General features: G+C 38.3%; 1 protein-coding gene across 2 annotated transcripts in view; it reads right to left on the reverse strand.

Annotated features, from left to right (window-relative positions):
- Positions 1-822: 822 nt before the first annotated feature.
- Positions 823-20,797, reverse strand: part of LOC106058648 (uncharacterized) — a 28,872-nt gene continuing 8,897 nt past the window's right edge. The window contains exons 4-11 of one of the 2 annotated variants that reach the window (XM_056017514.1): positions 20,125-20,292; positions 17,191-17,400; positions 15,393-15,620; positions 13,444-13,665; positions 9,842-9,985; positions 7,972-8,109; positions 5,307-5,411; positions 823-2,464 (exon numbers count right to left, since the gene is read on the reverse strand). In XM_056017514.1, coding sequence (XP_055873489.1) covers positions 2,232-2,464; positions 5,307-5,411; positions 7,972-8,109; positions 9,842-9,985; positions 13,444-13,665; positions 15,393-15,620; positions 17,191-17,400; positions 20,125-20,292 — 1,448 coding nt within the window. In that variant the 3' untranslated portion in view covers positions 823-2,231. The remainder of the gene's footprint in view (positions 2,465-5,306; positions 5,412-7,971; positions 8,110-9,841; positions 9,986-13,443; positions 13,666-15,392; positions 15,621-17,190; positions 17,401-20,124; positions 20,293-20,797) is intronic. The other variant, XM_056017515.1, reaches the window with a different exon arrangement.

Here is a 20,797-nt window from a genome sequence, read left to right on the forward strand (position 1 = left end):
TGCCTGCGTTGTTCTTTTTCCCTCAGCAACCCGTGCGCCAGTTTTCACAGCGTGACGCCATGATGCTCTGTCGTGTGCCTCTGTCTCCCAGGTGCCAGGGTCTATGCTGAACGCCTTCAGAGAAGCTTTGAGGGTGTCCCTGACATTATAGTGACATTATAATGACATTATAGCTTTGTGGTGGAATACAGAAGGAGAAAAAAAAAATATTGTTTTTATCTATTTTGAGAGTTATAAGCAAAGTAAAGATTTTTATAAACTATGGTTTTGTAAAGTCATATGAGGACCCCTCTACAGTAACGGAAAGAACAGACTTCTTTTAGGTGTCACCTTGGAAGAATGTCAGAGAACAGAGGAGCAAATATTGTAAGGCAGGCTCCCCAAAGGCAGAACACAAATACGGTGGCTTCATGATGTAGAGGCAGATCTACAACTACAAGTTTGGGCATGTAGACAAAAAAAAAAGATCAGGATAGATCTGAATAGAAGGATGTGTTGAAGTAGGCCAATGTCCTCCATGGGCTCTAGTGGCACTGGGATGGATTGTAGAGTACAGAAGAAATCAAAGTGATAGTTTTTGTAAATTATGGTTGTGTACTGTTTCGTGACTAACTACAAGCCAGCGTTTCCTTTTTATCTGTTTCTATGGACCCCATTTACTTTTAACGGTTGAACTCTGGTTTGATGCCATCATTGATTTGTGATCAAACTTTCTGATCTTTTCTTTAACTCGTTTAACTTAGTTGGAGTTTGTTCATCCATTCCTTCCGTGAGTTCTTCCCAACAGACGCTACATTAACCCCACGTTATAAATTCAACATAAACACTTAATTGTTTATTTATCATTAACTCCATTATAACAGCACAAGGAGAAAAATACATTAAATTTCTTTTCCCTTCATTCGAGTCCAGCCCCCCTCCCCCCACCTCCCTTTTTTTTTTCAGTCAAATTGTGACCCACATTTTCTATTCGTTACCATGGCAACGAATTTGTTTAAAAAAAAACTGATACCGAAAGGGGGAAAAAGGAAATCGATTGGTCCTTTCATGTCTCTACCACTCTCCCCCCTCCCCAATCTCTAGCCACACACATCCTCTTCCACGATCAACACCCTTCTCTTTTTTTTTTCACTTTGGAAATATTCTTGGCAATAAGCTTCAGCACGTGTAGAGTGGAACTGTCCATTAATAGAGCCAGTTACATCTAAACAGTCTTTTGATTTTTAATATTACGGGTAGGAGAGAACAATGGTGAGGGATCTATAAATAGCAAAATTAACAAACATAATGTAAGTTGAAGGCGCTATGAATAAAAACAAATACAAATACCAGAGTTAAAATTACAAAGTAATATTTAAAAAATTGGATAGGTTTTTAAAGTTCTTCTTGAATGTAGTGAAGCATGTTGTCTGAGACCAAAGCAAGTTCCTAACCTTTGGTACATCCACTAACAAAGCCCGTGAAGAAGAGACGTGGCACGAGAAGATGTGTTGAGACTATGGAACGCAGGGCTCCCTGAGACATACGGAGTGACCAGTTCAATGAGGTACAAGGGCAGTTGTTCAATGTGGACGCACTTATGACAAAGTCCTTATAGTCGATTCTTGCATTCATAGGAAGCCAATGGAGTGTACGCAAGAGAGTAGTCGCTGAATCTTGTGCACGGCAATGCAGTAGTCAAGACGGGAGAGTATGAATGCCACATTTAGCTTTTTTTTTCACTCTTATTTCAAATATGGTCGGATCTTTGATGCTGCAGATAGAGAGAACTGCAGAGTTGACTTCAGTTTGGCTGATGAACGTCGTTCATTCTCTGCAGAGGAGTTTCAAAACTTTAACTCAAGGCATTTCATTGAAATGAGAACATCATCGCTGTTTCAATCAGTGTTTTATTTTCAAAATCACGGATCGTTGCAGCACATGTGGAACTGTTTAAAGGTTGCCTAGATGTCAAGCAACACATGGAAACAGTCGGGGAGACTCGCCCTGAACCAAGACGCCTCGAGGAAGCTGGTTGGTGGGATTCAATCCCCCCCGGAGGGGACAACAAGCAAATGACGACCATTTACAATGTTGTTCTTAACTTGAAGTGTGAGTCATCAAGACACTTGAGCTGTTTGAAAATAAGATGATTGCACCGACGCTATATAATTATGCTAGGCTTGATTTTGCTTTGTTTGTTCCCAAAAGCATAGAATCCAAGAGGTCACCGCATTATATTTAAATGTTTTCTAAATTGTTTGATGTCCGGACACTCTAGGAGAATACTGAGTCAGTTTAAAGCTGTCTTCCATATGAGAAAACATGGAGTAACCCGAGCTCTTTTGCCTTCGTTCACAGCAGAGTGCTAAAATAATTACACTTTGGATTGTGAAAATAAATGCTAAGATCAATCCAAAGATAGACAAGGCGCCCAGAGATAATGGGCAGGTATCTGTTGAGTTCTTTTTGACAGACCTTGACTCTGAAAAAAAAAACAATGGTCAACTGATATATATATATATATATATTATTATTATAGCTTTTATATAGCGCTACTTTCATGCTAATAGCATGCTCAGAGCGCTTTGGTCCAATCTCATTTGTGGACCAGTGAGGGGGGGGGGGGAGGAGGTGTCTAGGAATTGGTTTTCCGTGCTGCCTTTAGGCGCTCAGTAAACACAACTCTGCCCTAGTCGGGTGTCGAACCTCGAGCCCCCTTCTAGGTAGCCAAGACAAGCCAAGTTCAAGCGCACTTGGCCTCTATAAAGAGAAAGAGAGAGAGAGATATCATTACTAGTAATGTGAATACACGTATTACAAGACAAATAATATAATACTTGCAATACACAAGCCTATTTATAGAACGTATCTACATATCATAACTTATACATGTGAATTAATCAACAATGAATATCATAACTTATACATGTGAATTAATCAACAATGAATATCATAACTTATACATGTGAATTAATCAACAATGAATCTCGTGCCATATAGTATCCTATAAAAATATAAATGATGTTTATTTGTTAATTCACATGTATAAGTGGTGCAGGAAAGCGCTCCCAGGGAGGCCGATACAAGCGCTACAAAGACACTCTCAAGAGCTCCTTCATGGAATTCAATATCGACATTCACGGCTGGGAAACACTAGCTTTCGATCGCTCCTCATTGCGTGAAGCTGTGAGTCTCTGAGTCTCAAGATTTGAAGCAAGAAGAGTGGCCAGGGCGAAAGAGCGCCGAACCAACAAAAAGCTGACTTAACTCAGCCATGCCACGTATGCGGCCGGCTGTTTAAAGCGAGGATTGGACTTTACAGCCATCTTCGAGTCCATAGGAAATGAGAAATTTGCTCAACTTCGACCACAAAGAGGAGCTATATATCTATATATAAGTTATGATATATGTTATCATGTGTTACAAACACACATATCTCAAACATATGTATTACAAACACACATATTCAAACACATGTAACTAATGTTTTAATTAAATGCTCTTTAAAAACTATCTAGATGTGATAAGGTCACAAAAATGTAGACTTCTACTTTAATGACTTCAACGCAGAGAAATACTTCCTCATTTCCCCCTTTTTTATGTTGCACCAATCTTCGCGCTTTACAGAAAGAAGGTTAATCTTATCTTATCTTATGTTACTTCAAAAAGAAGATGATTACGCCCTACGCGTCATGCATTTAGTCATGCATATTAACCAATGACTTAAATTCAGCCAAGTCACTGGTTTTCCTGGCTAGCTCAGGCAACCCATTCCATGCTCTAATAGCACTAGGGAAGAAGGAGTATTTGTTCAAACTTGTCCTAGCATATGGGATGAGGAATGTGCCTTTATCTTTGTGTCTTTCAGAGTATTTTATTAAATTTTGTTTTTGTATTTGAAGATTATGGTTCAGTGTTTTATGTATGATTGCTACTTTACTTTTGAGCCTTCTGTCCTGAAGGCTTTCTAAATTTAGTGATTTTACTAAAGGTGTTACTCTAGTCAAATGTGAATATTCGTTTGTTATGAATCTTACTGCTCTATTTTGTGTCTGTTCCAATCAAATGTGAATATTCGTTTGTTATGGATCTCACTGCTCTATTTTGTGTCTGTAACACAGTGTTTCTCAAACTTTTATTAGTTAAGTACCCCCAAACAAACAAGCAAAAAAAATTTTAAAAAAATGAATTCGTTCGTGTCCCCTTAGCAAGAGAAGCTGTAAGTTCCAACAGTTGCATCCTGGGAAGAGTTTAAAGGATCTAATGAATGAAATAAAACTTACCAAAATATAACACAGTTTTCTTTAACAATGTCTTTGGAATTCAAAATTACTTCATGAATTTTTCTGAAAGCAGTTCCGTTTAGTGTTTTATTTTTAATGAGAAAAAGTGTTTCCTAGATAGTAAGGGTTTTATATACTAGACAAAAAAATGTTTCTTGAGATAGTACTGTAGAGGCTCAGCTAGCCAGGAAAACCAGTGACTTGGCACAATGTAAGTCATTGGTTAATATGCATGACTAAATGCATGACGCGTAGGACGTAATCATCTTCTTTTTTGAAGTAACGTCTGTATTATATAAGATAAGATAAGAGGCAGCAGGCTCTCTGTCCAGTAAGAAGGTCTGGGGTTGAGTTGTAAGCTCCTCCAAGCTTTTCCTGAGTACCGGGATTCAGAAATCGCGTCGTTAGTCTATTTTTAGGGGGCCCACCGGAGGGAGATTAAACATACACTACAGTCTCCGCCAGGATCTAAGCAACATGCCAAATTTTATCAAGATTGATCAGTTATGATTTTTGTTCGGGACTTTACATACATACGCCTTACTCTTTGCTTTATATTATAGATGTAAACATACACAAATTATTTTTTTTTTTGGGGGGGGGGATGCTCAAACCAAAACTTTGGTAGCTTCATTTCGTCTCTATTCAATATGTAATAGGGATGGCCTGCTTGGTCGTGCAGTATGCGCGCTGGACTGTCGTTCGGTTGTCTTGATGGTTCCGAGTTCAAAACCTGGCCCGCTGCCACTTCCTGTCGTCCTGCGGGAGGTTTGGACTAGGAAGTAGATTATCTACAACTCAGAAGGAACATCCAAAACATGTCAAACAACCAACCATTTGATATATTAATAATGTTCATTTTTCAATATTTTTTTTTTTACAGCGGTATTTTATAAATTAAAAAATAAATATACGAATATATACTGCTTCTGATTTCGGCACAAGTTGGCATAGATCTGTGTAAAACGATGCTTTGAATATGCTCTACTTATTTTTAACCTACAACCAAATTTTTTTAATTTGAATGGCTGTTTTACTTACCTTCATCTAAATAACACAGACCTGTGACAGGGTCACACAACTCTGTTAAACACTTGTCACGACACAAATTAGAACAGTTATTTCCCCAGTAACCATGACTGCACACTGTAACCAAGTAACTCAATAATAAATTCCATACACAAGTAAAATATTCAAAATATTTATTTTATTAAATTAAGCTTATACTGATTGAAATTGTATCAATATTTTGAATCAGTCATGCAATTAATTTTTAGTAGATCTGGACTAACAATAATATGTTTGTACGAGTGGAAATATTTTAAATGTTTCACGCTGATAGCTTGTTCAGTGAGTTATGTCTTATGGTCCAATCACTTTTGTAGACCGGATTTGGGACGGGTTTGGGGGGGGGGGTATTCCGCGCTATCGTATCAAATTTGTGTTTTTAAAGTTGCTTGAGTCTGAGTTTGAACTCGAGTCAGATCTACCTCCATTGTAGGATTGGACACTCCCGGGTACGCTATTCTGCCTCAACGTGGCACTCGGGTGGAAACGATTACTTGAGAAAGTCATTAGGCTAAATGAATAGCAAAACAAAACTCCTGTGGGAGTGTACAAGGGAATGCGAGAGCTTTCCCGTTGCACGGTGCGGAGTTGAAAGAGAGCTTCCACGTCCCTGTCGATAATCCATGCGCCGTTCCTCAAAGAACCGTTACACTAATGGCGAGTCCTGCACGGTTAGCTTGGAACAACATAGGAAATTGGCGGGGGTTCCCGGTGTGCTCGGCCTTCGACCATGTCTTCTAGTCCATGCGCCCGGTGTGCCAGATACATCGGAAATAGCAATGTTTTTCATAGACATTGACTTGGACCTCTTCCAGGCAGAACGGTTTGTTCAAGCAGGCTCACACGCCTAGAGTTCGAAGAGCCTTCCGCTCAACTCTTTTGACAATCACAAGGTCTGGACACTGACCTGCAACGTCGTAACCTTTGAACTGTGACAGAACGTCTGCTGAACAAAAACATTCGGCCCTCACTGACCTACACGCATGATTTCTCTCTTTATTTCTAGCTGTGTAAAACGACAAAACACATTTGATTTCCTGTGCATCCTTTGTCTTACTCGACAGACTACTCGACTTTGTCTGAAGATTAACATTTGCACGTTCAGTGTGACTACACCACTAATCCCTATTTATTCTTAATTCATCTTTTTTTTTTTTTTTACATCAAAAGACTCTCTCCTCGGATGGTCAGTTTTATTGCGTCGCCGTAGCAGCCCTTTATAAAGTAGTTAGGTCGAAGAAATTAGAGATCCCTTCTCTGCTTCAGCAACATCTTCCCTTAAACATCGGATACTTTGTCTTTGTGCAATTCTTCTTCCCGGCATGCCTGGCTTTTTATTTATAACCAGGCTCTGCAACTGTAGCAGACGCCACCCAGCCTGCCTGGTCCAACTTGACCCAGCACCTGGCGCCAGCACAAGCCTTCGCAATACCTGCTGCATTTCTAGCTGATTTACGCTGAGGTAATTGGACTGACAACGCAGTGGGACCATCTAGCATCTATACTGCCCTGGACCGGCAAACGACTGGACCATACGAAACTTTATCATCCAGCATCTACACTGGTCTCGTCTCAACCGGCAAAAAAAAAAAAAACTGGACCACAAGAAACTCTAAGCCAAGTCCCAATCATTCAAAAGGCAATAAAGCCACAAAGGCAATCGAGTGATGTAACAGCTCCCATTTTTTAAAAATATAATATGCCTTTTTATTTTTTTTTCAGTCTAGTATTTCAGGATAATCAAGTCATTAAATATTTCTCTTTCTTTACAGTTCAACATTTGTTTATCTGTCAATAGTGTACCTACAACTATTTGCTCTACAGAGCAAGTGTTATAGTAACGGCCCATAAAAAGCCTTTTTACGTACACAGACGAAATATGGGATATCGGTGGGCGTAACGTCACACCAAAAACCACAATCCCCAGGTCGTGATAAGGACTAAATATTTCGCCTAGGTCCGCCAATTATTTAAGGCCGGCCCTGACTCATCCTTAAAACTATATTAATTTCAACACTTTTCTTCAATAATTTAAAATTTCAATTAAAAAATTAGTCCACCATGAAAGTAATGAACTAATTTTGTCCCCAATGAGATTTAAGATGATTTTTTTAAATTAGCATTTTGACATTATGAAAACTACTTTAAAGTAACCCAACACTAATGCATTTTGGACAAGTAGCCTCAAATTAGTCTTCAGGATACTATGTATATAAAAGTAACTCCTGACCAAGTTCCTATTTTCAGACCTTGAGATTTATAGGGCAGATGATGTTAAGGTCATCTGTTTCTTTTGGCCAACGGTTAACGAGCAGGACCGGTACAACTACCAACCTCCTTTACTTTCCCTAACTTAAGTCAGATACCCATTAGAGTTGGGTAGACTCGGGGGGGGGGGGGGGGTAGGCTAAAAATCCCGAAATTCAAAATCCCAGTCTCGGTTCCAGGTTCCGAAGCCAAGTGCTTAACCACTCAGCCACCGCGGTCCCCAACTCCTCACCAGTCAACTGAAATCTCCGAGTTGACAAGCTTAAAGGTCAGATGAATGAATCTCCACACCTAACATCTTGTCACCATCTTCTTATTGATTAATTAACAGGTTTACTATTTACATTAAATTAAAAATCAAGAAGTTTACCTTCAGTACAATTAGGAAGAGTGTATCCATCTCTGCATCCATTTTGGCATTGACCTGTCACACTGTCACAAGATTGATTGGCACATCTGTCGTCACAAAGTTTAGAGCAGCCTTCTCCCCATGTGCCGTGCTCGCACACTGTCAATAGAAGCGTGGAACGAGGGTGAAAAAAACAAACTTTAGCGTCACTTGGAGATTTTTATTCAGGGCGTAAAAACACTATAATATGCAAGCTTTTGCAAGCTATAATATGCAAGCTTTCACAAGCTATAATATGCAAGCTTTCACAAGCTATAATATGCAAGCTTGCACAAGCTATAATATGCAAGCTCGCACAAGCTATAATATGCAAGCTTGCACAAGCTATAATATGCAAGCTTTTACAAGCTATAATATGCAAGCTTTTGAAAGCTATAATATGCAAGCTTTTGAAAGCTATAATATGCAAGCTTCTGAAAGCTATAATATGCAAGCATGTGAAAGCTATAATATGCAAGCTTTTCTAAGCTATAATATGCAAACTTTTGCAAGCAATAATATGCAAGCTTTTGATGTATTCAATATGTAAACTCTAGGTGAATCCGGTGTTCACTATAAAATTAAAAATAACTGTTGACAAGTTAAGTTTATTTTTTTTTAATATTTTTTGTGCAGAGTGAAATTTAAATATCTTTTAGATGTATGTTGTTATGTTATAGTTGTGTTTTTACTTCCTTGTTTGGTAGTAAGATAGAATGAGTTACTCATTCCCAGGGCTTGAATCTTCAGCTACGCGTGCAAGAATAAATATAGTCATCTAGACTAGCGTGGAGACGAAAGGCTCAGGAGAGATCTGAAAGGAGGGATGTACTGAGCCAGGCCAGAGACCTCCATGAGCTGTAGCGCCACTGGGATGGATGGATGGAATGTAGACTCTTTGAATAAATGATTACGAAATCATAATCTCGTGTATTTTTTTTTTTTCATAATTTTTTTTTTCTCCATTTTTCATTTCATTAATTGTGTGTCCAATCGTAACTTGACAGTTTGAGAGAGTTTTAAAAAAATAATAAGACTAAGGCTTGTCTTCCAGTCCGAATATTAAGTAAGAGTGCTATATAAAGTCAGTTTGTAGGGTAAGGCTTCATTAATGTACCATTTTATAGAGTGAACAAGTATCCTTTGTGTTCGTTTGTGTGGCAAAATGATGTCATGTTGCTTAGAGCCAAGGTGTAAGACAGTGTGAAGATGTTTAATCTCATGGTTGAAGACAAATGTGATGATATTTAATCTCATGGTGTCCAGGAAATGTGATGATGTTTGTTCACAAGGTGTAAAAAAAATTTGATGATGTTTAGTGTCAAGAAGATGTGATGATGCTTGATCTCAAGGTGTCAAAAACATGATGACGTTTGAGCTCAAGGTGTCAAAATGGGATGATGTTTGAGCTCAAGGTGTCAAAATGTGATGATGTTTGATCTTAAGGTGTTAAAAAATGTGATGATGTTTGATCTCAAGGTGTTAAAAAATGTGATGTTTGATCTCAAGGTGTCAAAAAGATTTGATAATGTTTGGCCTCAAAGTGTCGGGAAGATGTGGTGATGTTTGGTTTCAATAAGATGTGATGATGTTTGAGCTTAAGGTGTCGAGAAGATGTGATGATGTTTGATTTCAAGGCGTCAAGAAAATATGACGATGTTGGGTCTCAATGTGTCAATGTAATGTGATGACATTTGATGTCAAGGAGTCAAGAAGATGTGATGACCTGACTATATGGCCATCTCTTAACAAAATTATGCCATTTCTAATAATTGAAATCTAATTTAAAGGTTAAGAAAGAAAACTAGTATTGCTCCGTTTACATAATGATACATAATGATAAGCTTTTTACCTTCCATGCAACCTTCACCTTGGTATCCGGCGCTGCAGCCAGAGGGGCAAGTCCCAGTACTCACAACACATGTTTTGGTTTTGTCGGCACAGTTGCAGTTCTTGTCACAGTCCAGACCATACTTACCGAATGGACACTCCCAATCTAAAATATACGAAAGAAATTTCAAGATCTTTACAAGGATAGAACGGATTGCCGAGCAAGCAACAACTGTATGGTAACAAAATTAATTTAAGTAAAGGAAAAAAAAATATTCATTCAACTGTCCTGCTAGGTAACATAAACTTAGAAAGTTATAGTCTGGGTCGCATAGCTTTAAATATCAGACGGGGTATCTGGAAATTTATCCACCGGATATTAAGGCACCTGGAAATTTATCCACAGGATATTAAGGCACCTGGAAATTTATCCACCGGATATTAAGGCACCTGGAAATTTATCCACCGGATATTAAGGCACCTGGAAATTTATCCACCGGATATTAAGGCACCTGGAAATTTATCCACCGGATATTAAGGCACCTGGAAATTTATCCACCGGATATTAAGGCACCTGGAAATTTAGACACCGGATATTAAGGCACCTGGAAATTTATCCACCGGATATTAAGGCATCTGGAAATGTATCCACCGGATATTAAGGCACCTGGAAATTTATCCACCGGATATTAAGGCATCTGGAAATGTATCCACCGGATATTAAGGCATCTGGAAATTTATCCACCGGATATTAAGGCATCTGGAAATTTATCCACCGGATATTAAGGCACCTGGAAATTTATCCACCGGATATTAAGGCATCTGGAAATGTATCCACCGGATATTAAGGCACCTGGAAATTTATCCACCGGATATTAAGGCACCTGGAAATTTATCCACCGGATATTAAGGCACCTGGAAATTTATCCACCGGATATTAAGGCACCTGGAAATTTATCCACCGGATATTAAGGCACCTGGAAATTTATCCACCGGATATTAAGGCATCTGGAAATTTAGACACCGGATATTAAGGCACCTGGAAATTTAGACACCCGGAAAATTAGGCACTTTTTGACAAGGTGGAAAATTAGGCACTCTTTAATACAGGGGTTCTTAGCCTGTGGGTCGCGACCCCCTTGGGGGTCGATTGACGATTTGCCAGGGGTCGCATAAGACCATCGAAAAAAATTGATTGTGTTTGTCCATTCTTCTATTGCTGGGTCTGTGTGTGTGTGTGGGGCGGGTCGCGGCAGTGGGGATTGTAAAAAGGGGTCGCCGAGCTTAAAAGGTTGAGAACCGCTTTAATAGCAACCTTCATTTTGAATATAATTAAAGAGTTTAAAGTATATTTTATCCTTAGGCTGTTGGCTATCGGTGACGTTGTAAAAAATTGCAGAGATAACGATTCCAACTATATTCTCATGATACAAATTAAAAGCTGAACAAAAATGAAAAAAAATGACAATCATGAGAATGTGTGGGACACATGATTCCAGATTAAGAATCATTATATAATATAGACATCACAAGATTCAGGGGAATGGAGGTAGAAACGATTATTCGCTCATTGCTTCACCTCAATCACCAACACCTCAGGTTGACGGATGAGTTTTTGACATTGATAATTACTCAAGTTGTGTAAATATTTAGTTACTAATGTAAATACGTTAGATTAAATAATAATACAATAAAATATTTATTTTATATCGGGGAGTGTTGGTGATCAATATAATCGCCCTCTGCCCAACTACTTTAACCCTTAAGATATGCTCGTGGAAAAGGGAAAGGGGGGGGGGGCGTACTTCTGAAAGGGAAGGGGCGGTAAAAATGTTGATGTTGATGATCGGCACATAAAGTTCATAAGTCTCATTTCTTTTGAGGTAGTCACCTGTGTAAGGTAGCCTGATTTATTGTTTAATTAAGAATTGTCACGATAATACTTATAGTAAGAACTCTACAGATTTTCCTCTGCTATCAACAGAATTAGTAGTTTTAAGTTTTAAGCCATGAATTCCCCCCCCCCCCCCCCAAATTGATATAGAAATTTTAAATACACACTTGCAATCACAGAATAGCTCTTCTAAGCACCGCTGTTTATTTTAAATAAATATAAAAAAGAGCTAAATATATTTGGATATAATTACTATTATATAGATTATAAAATAAATACTATTATTAGTTTATTAACATGCAAAAAGCGTGAGACCTACTGTTATAGCGATAACAACGATATTGGTCTTGTTTAAACCTCGAAGTAACGCACGTAATTCCCTTTAGCCCTCCCCCCCTCCACGCACTCCCACTAAAAGGAGAGGATTAGTCGCGGGTAGATGTTGAACTTGAACTTGGTCGTAAAAATGACGTAATGAGTCTTAAGGCTACTTACTGGAGTAGAGGGTATGGAACAACATTGTACAAAGTTGCTAAAATGGAAGTCTGTAGAAAATTGTCTCCTTATAGTGGGAATGGGAATGAGGAGGAGGACTTTGCGCGCGTTACTTATAGGGATTAAATATGTTGATAAATTAAAGTAGTAATCATTTTTTTATAACAGTAGTAATCTCTATTAACAACACTGGCTCCTTCTTTATATTATTAATGGGTGTCCCCTTTAGGAAGATCTATTGTATGAGTGTATAAGTGTGTTATTTCCTTCAAATATTTTTGTGGTAATTAATTTTTACCTATACCTACATATATTCCATATATATGTAAATTTATGTAATATAATATTTATACAAAATATATTATGGTTAGAAATTGCAAAACGGCTAGAAATCACGATAAAATATAATGTTTTGAAAATTTAAAAAAAGTTTATGGAAAAGACAGATGAGTTAAACATTTCTATATCGTTGTTTTGGAATATTGGTCTCTTATAGATACTGATTCTGCTTATTGTGGATTGTTGATGTTCCAATTTAACCCCGCCTTCTCTATCATAAACCAAATCTATTTATTACAATTTTCGCGAAGGTACGATTTCCTCATTCCTTTTGTTTTCAGTACCACATACAATTTTTGTTCTTCAGAATGAAAAAAAAGTTCGAATTCAAAAAAAGAAAAAGGTTTCATACACGCAATATTAAACACACACACACACACACACACACACATACACACATATAGTTTAAAAAAAAAAAAACTCGTTTCCCTTTCTTTCAACACTGCCCAATAAAATTTAACTATCTGCATTTTGTGGGGGAGGGGCTTACACACCAGGTTCTCCTAAACACACACACAAATATAATAAAAAAGATTTTTAAACTTCTACCATTAGCTCATGCTTTCTTCATAGTCCGAAGTCACAAGTACTAATCAACAACAACAACAATCAAGTAAAAAATTGATCCATTGATCTCAAGCTAAAATCTCGCACATATCAGCATGCCTTGTTGGCCAAGTTGATAGAGCATCGCGTTAATAACACGAATGCCGTGGGCTCGATACCCATACTTTCTTTTCTGTTTACTTCTACAAAAACAAATTAAATAGGAATTTTTAGTTCACTTATAGTATTTGAACATAAAGTTGGAATGGATTTCTAAAAAATGCATTTTTTAAAAAACAACTATCAGTTGTCTTCTAGGAAACCGAAGCGCTCATGAATTTTAACTTTACCTCCAAAAGCCTCAAGCTCACAAAAGTTTAAAATGGCTGAAAATGTCGTTTTTCTTTGCGCTGTGACAGTCAGCTGATATAAAGCTTTCATGGGAGATACGAAGATGACTGGATACTTGACTTGGGCTTCACTCAGTCCATCATAAAAAGTAAAAACAATCTGGCCACTTGGTGAGAACCCCATCAGTTTGAAATGCTGTAAACGTGCCTGGCAGCAGTCGTCTGCCAAATAAAAGTAAAATAAAATGACATTGTACACGCATGTGAGATGTGTAGGTGTGCAGATCTATAAATGTGTAGATGCGTAGGTCTCTAGGTTTATAGATGTATTGAGGATGTGTTAGCGAGTATGAAATGAAATGCTTCAATAATGTTTATCTTTTTTATTATTATTATTATTATTATTATAGCTTTTATATAGCTACTTTCATACTTTCATGCTTATAGCATGCTCAGAGCGCTTTTGGTCCAATCTCATTTGTGGACCGGTGGGGGGGAGGGGGTATCTAGGAGTTGGTTTTCCGTGCTGCCTTTAGGCGCTCAGTAAACACAACTCTGCCCGAGTCGGGTGTCGAACCTCGGGCCCCCTTCTAGGTAGTCAAGCCAAGTTCAAGCGCACTTGGCCTCTCGACCACTTTCCCACTATCTTATCTTATAACCTATTATAAAATAGTGACGTTACTCCTAAAAAAGAAGATGATTACGTCCAACGCGTGTTCCTAGGTCAATCTAATACATGCATCAATCAATTACTTAAATTCTGACAAGTCACTGGTTTTCCTGGCTGACTCAGGCAACCCATTCCATGCTCTAATAGTGCTAGGGACGAAGGAGCATTTGCGTAGAGCAAGCAAGTTCTGCTGAATAATATATAGCTGCATAGTCGAACTGTCATCACGATATTCCAGAGTTCGAACAGCCATCCCTTACAATGTCCTGCTCCAGGAAGTAAACATCTTCATTTCTGAGGGAACGTTCGAAGCGTAAGAAACAATGAATGAAATTCTTAATGTAAGTAGACTCGAGCTGACTTAATCTTAATGTATGGCTCCTTTTGTCTCGAAAGGCAATGGATGCGCCCAAGTGAGTCACTGGTTTTGGCTTAATCTTGAGACGGGGCAGAATCTGGTGTGGCTAATCAAGCCAATTCTAGAACGGCAGACTTTGCCACAATTCGTACATTTGTATGCCTCTGATTTAGGGCTAGCAGACAGGGCAGCTTTCTTTTTTTCCCTCTTGATTAAAGCCGCTTCAATTCTTTTGTTCTCAGCAAGGGTTGTCCCAGCACGCACAGTCTGTCTCCATGCACTCCGGTCTTTGGCTATGTTTTCCCACATACTTTCACTGATGCCTGAGGCTCTCATGTCTCGCTTGCAGACATCTCTATATGCTAGTCTTGGGCGGCCCTTGGGTCTGACTCCTTCCACAAGCTCAGCATACAAGATATCTTTCGGGATTCTACCATCTGGCATGCGGGTGACATGTCCGAGCCAGCGTAATCTCCTTTGTGTCAGGAGAGCATACATGCTGTTCATATTGGCCAGTCTCAAAACTTCCTGACTGACTTAATGTAAGTAGACTCTAACTGATTTAATGTATGTAGACTCGAGCTGACGTTACTGATGCTGAAATATATGTCATTAATTATATCACAGAATAAGTCACAGCCATCCACCCCTATGTAGACACTGCGCCCACCATTATAAAACTTTTGTTTTTCTTGGCACAAATTGCAAAAGAGCCTACATCTCACCAGCAACCAGAAGAAGAAGAATGCTATTATATTGCCTAAATCTCATTGCCTAATATTTGTCATTGTACTGCTTAATACGTGTCATTGTATTGCTTAATATATGTCATTGTATTGCCTACCATATGTCATTATATCGCCTAATGGATGACATTGTTTTGCTGCTTGTTTTATTTCCCAATATATGCGGAAATATTACCTCTGTTATAAATCATTACTCCCTGAAGTAATGCCGGAAAAGAAAAATTGAGTCGCCATGTTGGCCCCGCAGTATTCGTTTCATGATCAGTATGAATGCAGCTGCCGTGATAATAATTGTCGTCAGTGTTTCCGTCCACAGCATTGGATGACCTCGACATATTGATGGAAACACCGTCGAAGTAAGTACTTGACTGTGACGTATTTTGCTTTAGAGCCAAATTGCGTCCTTGGAATAAGAAATGTAAAATGTGTTAATTTTATGAACCAGTTGGACAAATGATGTTTTCAATAATTGAGTTGGAAAAATAACGAAAATATGGAAACCTAGGCTTGGAGATTAAGCGTTTATGGAAGTTATCCAAAATAACAATAGACACCATTGTTATATCAACCGAGGGGATAATAACAACTGACCTCACAGATACCTTCAATGCCCTTGGCATTCCTAGGAACATTCTCGTTGCCTGTCAAAGTCGGTACTGCTGCAGACCTGCGACATCACCAGAAATTTCCTCGATGGAAACTGATAAAGAGACTACGATGAGTTTTGTTTCCCTTTAACGAAACTCGACCCTGGCAGCGCCAGAGAATGACTACTTTCGTTTTTAACATAATAATAATTATGGCAATGTCTTCGATTCCGAAGATTAACTCTTTCTCTCAGTAATTATTTACCACATTCTGGTGGAATCAACGCTGGTACCGTCAGTTAGAAGAGAAAGAGTTAAGGAAGAGTTCAGTGTTTGTAAAGACTAGTCAAAGGCACGTTGCGACGTGTTTAGAGTTTTAAAAGAGTTTCGACTTTCATAAAAATCATAAGGAATTCGTTGTGGAGGATAATTAAATAGCAATCTTTTGACGTATTGGGGGTTGATAAGCTATGTTTTTTTTTAGTTACATGATATGATTATTTTGAACAATTTTTTAGCACTGCCAAAACACATTTTCTAAGCTCATATGTTTGTTTAGTTGGCAACATTAACGTTTTATTTAGTGTCCTTGACATTGTTTAGTTCATCGTGGAAATTTCCAATAATATTCATCATTCATTCATTGATTGGCCTCCTTCAGTCGTAGAACGACTATGGTTCATCTCAGAGCACACTTCCTCGTGTGGCTGTGGAGCCCTATTTTGGAGAGACACTCCCGTCCACAGATAGAGCAGGTTAAGGTGGCTTTTGCTTCGGTGGTAGAGGAGCTGGCCGTTTTTCGGATTGTACGTTTTTCTTCCTGAGCTGAGACCCTTGCACTTTCACTGTCCATAGCTTTCTTGGTCACTGTCTCTCTCCATCTGTTGCGGTCTAGAGCTATGTCTTCCCAATTGTCAGTATTGATGTTCACTGATTTGAGGTCACGTTTTATTACATCTATGTAACGGAGGTGGGGGCGACCAGTTTTTTTTTGTGCCAGTCGCGAGTTGTCCATAGAGGATGACTTTCGGGATGCGCTTGTCCTCCATCCGGCGAACATGTCCAAGCCAGCGCAATAATAAGTGACGCGACAAACGACGTGTTTTATTTAGACCGATCCACTCATTATTAATTATTCCACATAAAAAGATGATCCTCTTTTTGTTTTAACCATTGGAATGGTAGGCATTTAATTTGGTCAAGAAACCCCGGAATCCATTCTTATCTGAATGATTTCGGATGTGCCTGCATTAGATGTGGCAAAATGTGCTTGTTGCTACTGGGTTCACTCGATAATGTGAAATACTGCAATCATTCTCTATCTCTTCGTAATCGATAACATTGACGTCTATTTCTATTCGGCCAAGAATAACTCAATAAACTCACCTCCGCTGACGTAAATAGAACAAAGAGATTTGATACCCGGCCCTTCTATCATGAGTTCATGAATGCTGTATTTTAACTGACAGAAAATGTCCACAATCTTCAGATTGACATGTCTGGACTCCTGAGCACAACTGATATAATCATTGTTGATATTTGATGAGTCCGTCTCTGGTTGTGGTTTGAAGCTGACGCTGAATTTGTTCACTTTATCTAAAACATTAAGGATATGTATTTCTGAAACACCAGTTTTTTAACAAAAATATTGTATTCAAAATCTTAATCTTTAACATTTTGTCCATAACAATAGCAATGGTGGACCATGAAAAAATTGTTTAAGAAGCGCGAAAAAGGCATTTTGTCTAAATATAAAAAGTAAATATTAAAGATAATAGGAGTTGATTTTATTGATTCAAAGTAATGGAAATTCAGTTTGGCTACACTTGTCCGGGGGGGCGCGGAAAAGCGCCTGACTTCCGAACCGGGGGTCCCGGGTTCGAATCCTGGTAAAAAGTGGGATCTTTGGTCGCCTCTGAGTCCACCCAGTTCTAATGGGTACCTGACATTAGTTGGGGATAGGTAAAGGCGGTTGGTCGTTGTGCTGGCCATATGACACCCTCGTTAACCGTAGGCCACAAAAACAGATGACCTTTACATCATCTGCCCTATAGAGCACATGGTCTGAAAGAGGAACTTTTTTTTTTTTTTACAATTGTCCACCTCAGCATTACGCATATAACAACAATATAGATGCAAACACGAGCATTCAGATACACACACTAACACACAACCAGCGCGTTATGAATAAGGCTTCTTACTTCTCGCTAACGACAAATGAAGAAGACCCTGGCTGAAAGTGGAATGGAATATAAGAGTTTTAAAATCTTTCTGTTTTAGTCTTAATGGAGACAATGCCACCAGCGGCGTAGCGAGGTCCTCGTTGGTCCGGGGCTCAAGAATACGGTGAGTTTGGTGTCACTAAACCCAAAATAAGCCAACTGTCTGTAATTTCCAAGGAAAAAGAAACACAAGACAGACAATACACAAAGTACACGAATTCCTTACGGGGTAAACGAGAATGAGGCCCTGAAAGTTCGGGCCGTTTGAAATGTTAATGTCATTGGTCTACCATGAAACTTGCTAGGATTCTAAGTCACATCTTTAGATATCCTGATTGTGCATTGTTAGTGAAAAGTATAGGGGCCAGAAGACTTCCTACAGTGCCAATGGACCTCATTCACCAATCGTAAACAAACAACATTTAGCCACGTGGTGCTCTATCTCTTCTATATAATTTACGATCTCGTGTTTAATTCATGATGGTTGTCACGTGACAGTTTTTTTTCCCGTTGTTTTATCAATAAGATCACGTGACAAAATGTTGTTTATTTACGATTGGTGAATGAGGTCCATTGTCCTGACTGGATGTTTTATACCAACTTTGTTACTTAGTAAATAGTCGAGTGTAAACACTAACTAAGGTTAACGAGGACCAATGTTTACATTCGATTTATTCAATGGAACAGTCATAGTCATAGTGAGATTAAAGAACTGTGTTGTGCATTATTAAGATAGTAGCCTATAAGTGTGTAGTATAAACAATGTTTAGAATACGAGAACAACTAAGAAAGAAGATCCACACCCATTTATTTTACTTGTACATCAGAAATATAATTTAACAGGGTTACAAAGACAGTTTGTGTGGAAACAGAAACTGAAAATCGGCCCCCGAAGTGGTCCACCCAGGTAAAAAGGCAGGTTTCAATATAGAAATAATAAAATTTCAGAATAAAATTCTATCAATGACAAATTCTACATTCTACATACCAGCAACAATTCTACATAGAGTTCTACTCTGCTTATAAAACTTTCTAAAGTTATTTTGAAGCAGATTAGGATATTATTCATCTTATCTTTATAATCTTATAAACTACAAACGTTATTTAAAAAAAAAAAATATCCATGTGTCAATCTAGTCATGCATGCAAATCATTGAATTAAAGTCTGTCAAGTCGTTTGTTTTCCTTGCTGGCTCAGGCAACCCATTCCATGTTCTAATAGCACTAGGGGAGAATGAGCAGTTGTACAAATTTGTTCTAGCGAATGGAATAAGAAATGTGTCTTATCTTAGTGTCTGAGTGTCTTATCTTTCTGAGTGTTTGCCTTTGCAGTGCAGTTGTAAGCCCTTTATAGTGATCAAGTTGTAGGCCCTATATAATGATCAAGTTGTAGGCCCTATATATATATATATATATATATATATATATATATATATATATATATATATATATATATATATATATATATATATATATATATATATAAAATGAATCAAGTTGTAGGCTCTATATAAATGATCAAGTTGTAGGCCTTATATAATGTTCAAGTTGTAGGCCCTATATATATAATGATCAAGAACTTCAGCCATTCATTGTTATGTACAGGTTAACTAATTCATAGAGTACTACTAGCCTGCCTTGTCGTGCGGTATGAGCGCTGGATTGTCGTTCGTACATCCCGATGCTCCCGGCTTCATACCCCGCCCGCTGCCATCCCTCGTAGTCCTGCGGGAGGTTTAAACTAAGAAGTAAATTATGTTCAACTCATAACAAACATCCGAAACATGTCAAATATTTGACAAACATTTTACTAATACTTGTGTGTTATTGTAATTGATTGAGATTTAAACTAAATAAAGTTTTTAAAAAAACTTTAAATTAAGTGGGCAAAATACAAATTTAGCTTTTTCATTCGACTTCTATAATAAAGGAAAGTCTTCGCTTGAAAAAAATCATTTTGATTATTTTTAATCCGAAATAAATGTAATGTTTTTTTTTTGGAGGGGGGGGGATCTTTTTGACTAAAGACTTGAATAATTTAAGTAAATTTTTTAATCAAACATCTAGATCTGGTTGATAAAAATCTAGGTCTAAATACCTGTATTGTTAACAATTAATCTAATCCAGGTAATGACGAGCTGAAGCTTCCACTTAACTATCATCACACGCAGGCTTTGAGAACAGGTGTCTTCGTTGTGGTCTGATGGCCAATATTTTTCATCGTCATCGGAGAAGCTTGTAAATTGTGCGTCTTTCGCTACATTCACTAAATAACGTGAAAATGACATAATAATAAAGCTAATAACGTGAAGATTCTAAAACATCACATTAAACTAAACTAATTACTAAACACTAAACACTAAAGGCACTTGAAGCTGTACTTCAAGTACCTCGGAGCTATTGTCTCGGATGAGAGAACAAAAACCCGAACTGTTGGCCCGAATAGCACGGTCCACGGCGGCCCTTTCAAGACTTAGGATAGTATGGAAAGATAAGGGCTTAGCCCTCGGCAGCGGAGTCGGACTGGTGCGCTCTCTGGTCGTGGCCGCATTTTTTGTGTGCTTGCGGGTCGTGGACGTTGAGAGCAGAGCTTGAGGGGAGGATCCTGGCGGTGGAATTGAGATGCTGCAGAAGGATCCTAGGCATCACATTCAAAGACCGCATCACAAACCAAGAAATCAGAGACAGGGTTACTGTAGCGATCGGAGCCCATGACGACCTGCTAACTATTGTAAAAAGACGAAAGCTTAAAACCTTTGGCCACATTACAA

This window comes from Biomphalaria glabrata, chromosome 18 (assembly GCF_947242115.1).
Source record: "Biomphalaria glabrata chromosome 18, xgBioGlab47.1, whole genome shotgun sequence".
Classification (NCBI taxonomy): Eukaryota; Metazoa; Mollusca; class Gastropoda; family Planorbidae; genus Biomphalaria; species Biomphalaria glabrata.